This window comes from Trachypithecus francoisi, unplaced genomic scaffold (genome assembly GCF_009764315.1).
Source record: "Trachypithecus francoisi isolate TF-2019V2 unplaced genomic scaffold, Tfra_2.0 Lachesis_group8, whole genome shotgun sequence".
Lineage (NCBI taxonomy): Eukaryota > Metazoa > Chordata > Mammalia > Primates > Cercopithecidae > Trachypithecus > Trachypithecus francoisi.
This window is the reverse complement of record NW_022681473.1, coordinates 20,990,839-20,995,950: the sequence shown is the minus strand read 5'-3', so window position 1 is coordinate 20,995,950 and position 5,112 is coordinate 20,990,839. Positions and strand designations below refer to the sequence as shown.

Genomic DNA, 5,112 nt, shown 5'->3' with positions numbered 1-5,112 from the left:
CCCTCCTTTTCGGGTGGCCCTGTGAGCCCTGCTGGGTGCCTGTCAGTGCCCCGCATCTCAAGCCCACGTAGCCATGACCAGGCTCAGTTTCCTCTTGGGGGTCCCAGGACACAGAGCAGGGGGCACTGGTGAGATTTAGCTCAGGGCACTCACCCTCAGCAGGGGACTGTCAGAGCTTGGACTCTGGAGTCCAGCCCATCTGTTTCCATCAGATACTAGTGGACCATTTACTTATCCCCTCTGTGCCTGTGTTTTCCCATATGTAAAAATGAGAGAATACCAATTACCTCATAGGGCTGCTGCTGTGAAGATTAAACAGGATAATACATATAAAACAGAGCTCATGGCTGGCTTGGGGTAAAGCTCTCCAGATGGTGGTGGCTATTATTGTTGTTGTTGTTGTTGTTAGTGCCATATCCAAGTGTCACTCTTCAGAGCATGAATGGGGGTGCCCGAGGGACTTGGGTTTGGGAGTGAGGAGACAAACATAAAGAAGACATCTAGGGAAGGGAAGAACCGGAATGTAATAATCGAGGTGTGTTTGCATTCGTGTGTGCGTGTGTGCGTGTGGGGGGGGGGGGGGGGCGCGCGCGCGCGCGCCTGCGGAGGGGGCTGGCAAGGATCCAGAGGGGGAGCCCGCCCCTACCTCCGAGCTCAGCTCTGGGGAGCCGGGCGCTCTGGCTCGCCAGGCTGCAGAGAGCTGGGAGCTGCCTCGCGCCCCGCGCAGAACCGGTGGCGGAATAACCAGCCCCTCGAGTGTGTGCATCTGGGACCAGGGGGCGGGGGAGGGTGACCTGCGCCCCCGCGGCCAACCCGGTTGGTGCAGACTTGGGGATCCCAGAAGGGACAGCGCCCGCCCAGTCTCGGCGATTGAGGGTCCCTGCCTAGGCGCAGCTCGGGCCCGCCGCGTGCTCTGGGGCCGCGGCTTCTCCCGGAACCCCCGCGGGCTGGGCCTGCTTTCCGGAGCCGGTTGGCTGGGGGCGGGCGGCGCCGGAGAAGGGGCAGTTACTTTCCCAGAGTGGCGGGGCGACGTCAGGCGGAAGGGCGCGGGGCGCGCACGCTTTAAATGGCATTCGCTGTCATCCGAGCTCACAGCCGTGTGGGTAGCCGCGGGCTATATAAGCCGGGAGCCGGGCCGCCGCGGGGCAGACAGCGACAACAGCGGCGGCGAGCGCCTCGGAGCGCGGCGGAACAGCGCCCCCAGAGCCCCGCGCCCCCCGACGGGTCCGCCCGCCCGCCCGCCCTCCCGAGGAGCGCCGGCCCGGGCCCGCGAGGGCCGCCGCCACCCCGCAGCAGATTTGGATCCCCCGCCCGGCGAGTCCCCGGCTGCTGCCTCCCGGGGGGCCCCGGCGCAGCGGCCGCCTCCGGAGATCCCCGGCGCCCCGCCGCCCGGCCCCGCAGACGCCGGAGGCGCCATGGCCGCCAAGCCCGGCGAGCTGATGGGCATCTGCTCCAGTTACCAGGCGGTGATGCCGCACTTCGTGTGCCTGGCCGACGAGTTCCCGCAGCCCGTGCGGCCAGCCAAGCTGTCCAAGGGCCGGGGCCGGCTGCGGCGGCCGCGCCAGTCTCGCTTCAAGACGCAGCCGGTGACCTTCGACGAGATCCAGGAGGTGGAGGAGGAGGGGGTGTCCCCCATGGAGGAGGAGAAGGCCAAGAAGTCGTTCCTGCAGAGCCTGGAGTGCCTGCGGCGCAGCACGCAGAGCCTGTCGCTGCAGCGGGAGCAGCTCAGCAGCTGCAAACTGAGGAACAGCCTGGACTCCAGCGACTCCGACTCGGCCCTGTGAGGGGCGCCGCCCGAGGGGGGAACGCACGCGTCCGCGATCCGCGGGAGACCGGCGTGCGAACCCCGAGAGAGCCCGCGCCCTGCCCCCGGGGGACCCGCAAGGACCCAGGACCGCCGCCCCTCGCGCGCTCGGACTCCCGCCCAGCTGCGAACCGATCGGTGCGCCCCTCGCCGCGCTCGCCCTGGCCCGGGGACGCCGGGAGCGGGACCGCTTTCCTTGTCCTTGTAAATGTTTATTTTTTAACTCTTCCCAGTGCGAACTCTGCTGTGAGTGTGTGCGGGGAGGCGCGCCCGCGCTGAGTTGGCCGCGCGGGTCGCCAGGGCCACCCGGATCGCCGCTCCATGCCCCTGTCCGATGGTTTGCAACTCCGATTTTGCACACCGCTCCACCGTGACCCCCAGCGCACACCCGTTCACACTCACGCCAACACTCTCGCTGAACACTTTTATAATTGTTAGGCGTGGCCGTTGGGACTTGGGGCGCAGCGCAGCAGCTGCTGCTGCTGCGTCTGGAGGATTGATATTTATTTTTGCATTGAGATGACTGAAGGCGTTTATTTAACGATCTTTTTACCTGGATATGTCTGTGAGACTCCAGAACGGAGACAAATAAAGTCAATATATTTGCACAGTGCATTTTTTTCAGGCTCTTGACTTTTTGAACCTTCAGGGCCCAGGCTCCCAAGACTGGGGAAGGTGGGGGAGGAGGTGGCAGGGGGATGCCGGACCAGGGAGCCGGGAGTGGAGCTACCTCCACAAGCTTCGGTCACCGGAACGAGGTTGCGCCACCCGTCCGCAGGTCGGTTGCCTGCCTCCCCAAGTGTATCCACCCCCGGTCCAGAGCGCTCCTGCCTCCCTGGTCTATTCCCCATCGCCGGCATCCGGGCTGGAGTGAAGCCGCAGGCGGGGCGGAGCTGGAGCTGAGGATGGAGAGCTGTCTCCTCCCCGCGGGCGGTTGACTTCCCCGAGCTGGGGTCAGGGTCCTTGCCCCGCACCCGCCGCAGAAGACGCATATCCCTCTGCGCCCATTCCTGGCGGCGGGTGGGGAGATGCCGGAGCCAGCAATGTGAGATGTTTGGGCGTTGGGACCCGAGAGTGGGCTGGGGGCCAGCCTGGGTTGGTCGAGAGTGTGGGTGTGTGCTCGCTGTCGCGGGCAGGTGACCCCCTGACCGCAGTTGACTCAGCGCAGTGCCGGGCACTCCCGCGCTGCGGGGGAAACCGCTGCCGCTACGTCTCCAGCCCTCCTCTGCGCCCCGCAGGGTTCCTCCAGGAAGGTGGGGCATATCTTTGGTTAGAGCCTGAAGGGCACCTGGGCACCATCCAGTCCTTCCCTTCTCCCCGCCCCTGCCTTTGTTTACAGATGACAAAACAAGCCTAGGGTCACAGGGAAAGGAGCGCCCCCATTTCTCCGGACTCCTGGTCCAGGACTCCTTGCACCGCAGGAGTTTGTCTTTCCAGTGCTCTTCAGCCACTTCCCGAATCCCTGTCTACCTCCTAAATCCTCTGGGTTAGCAGTGTGGCAGGGCTACCTGGCTGCAGATGGCCACCAAGGTAACAAACTATATTTGGTTGAGCCGGGCAGGTCCCCACCCTGGGGCCCCCTCCAGGGCCCTCCCTCCAGGATTACTCCAGGGCTGACCCACCCTGACAGGTTTAGGGCTCCCGCTCCGGTTGCGGAGTCTCTGTGCTCGGGCGCCCTCTGGTGGTGGGGCTGGTGCGTGGGGGGCAGGAATCTCTAGGAGATGCCCATTCTCTCAGCTGCAGCGCTGGGCTCTGGAGAAGAGGACAGCAGAGGAAATGAAACAAAGAAACAAAAATAGAACCACAGGGCCGGAGAGGGTGTTCTTCCCTCGGCTTAGAGAGCGCACAGGCCATGGCCTTGGTGGCTGTGGTATTTGACCCGTGTCCCAGCCCCTGAGAACACGCTGTGGCAGTACCCAACGACGGGTTCCACTGTGGTGGGGTATCATGGCAGGAGACTTCTACCTGCAAAGGCCTCAGAGATGTGAGGCCACTGTGGGTCGATGCTTGATTCCCGCCAGGGCAGCTGCCACCACTGAACTAGTTTGAGCTCCACGGGGTGGTGGGAGGAACTTCCTCTGAGCCCAGCCTCATTCTCTTCTCTCTCCAAAGAAACTCCCTGAGGGCAGAGGGGCGGACCCCACATCCTCTGCCCCTCTGTCTGTCGTACCTCTTGGGCAGCAGCTCCTGTGTTTACTCTTCAGGAGCTAGATGCCGCAAGTGTCTGGAAGACCTCCCAGTGGGCTTCTAGACCCTTCAGGTCTGAGATCCTCCCCTCTGTGTAGCCTTCTCCCGCGGAAGAACCTCCTTCTCAGCCCGGCAGTGGTTCACGCCTGTAATCCCAGTACTTTGGGAGGCCTAGGTGTCCCAGGCCTCCCAAATCGCTTGAGTCCAGGAGCTCAAAACCAGCCTGGGCAACGTGGTGAAATCCTCTCTCTACAAAAAAAAGAAAAACAAACAAACAAAAATACAAAAAATTAGCTGGGCGTGGTGGTGCACACCTGTGGTCCCAGCTATTCAGGAGGCTGAGAGGAGAGGATCACCTGAGCCCAGGGAGTTGGAGGCTGCAGTGAGCAGTGATTGTGCCACTGCACTCCAGTGTGGGCAACGGACTGAGACCCTGCCTCAAAAAACAGAAACAACAAACAAAAAGAACCTCCTGCTGCCTTCAGCCCCTACCTGAAGGGTCTCCTTGGGTTACCCCAGCCAACAACAGAGGTTATTGCGGGGACCATATTTCCTGCTCAGCTGTGGGCAGGCCTAGCATTGAGTAGGTGCTTCTGAAATGTTTCGGTTCCAATGAATAAAGAGGTGGTGAGGAAGATCCATTCCTATCTTGCCTACTTCCATTGTTGTTGTTGTTGTTATTGTTGTTGTTTTCTGTTGTTGTCTGTTTTGAGATGGAGACTCTGTCACCCAGGCTGGAGTGCAGAGACATGATCTTGGCTCACTGCAACCTCCACCTCCCAGGTTCAAGCGATTCTCCTGCCTCAGCCTCCTGAGGAGCTGAGATCACAGGCATGCGCCACCACACCCGGCTATTTTTGTATTTTTGGTAGAGACAGGTTTCACCATGTTGGCCAGGCTAATCTCGAACTCCTGACCTCAAGTGACCCTCCCTCCATGGCCTCCCAAAGTGCTGAGATTACAGGCGTTAGCCACCATGTCTGGCCCTGGTTTGTTTTTTAAGTTATTCTTGTAATTTTCTATGGACCTAGAAATATTTGTTTGTTATAACACAAAACAAGTCAGTCATACTCCCACCACCCAGAGATAAATAAGTTAACATTTTGGAGGTGATGCCTATA

The 5,112-nt window shown here is 61.1% G+C and overlaps 1 protein-coding gene across 1 annotated transcript; it reads left to right on the top strand.

The window, feature by feature from the left end:
• Positions 1-533: 533 nt before the first annotated feature.
• On the top strand, positions 534-2,419 carry CUNH11orf96 (chromosome unknown C11orf96 homolog; the record flags this gene model as incomplete). Its single annotated transcript, XM_033207111.1, has 1 exon — positions 534-2,419. A coding segment is annotated over one exon (1,251 nt), but the record flags the coding sequence as incomplete, so codon positions are not given.
• Positions 2,420-5,112: the final 2,693 nt, after the last annotated feature.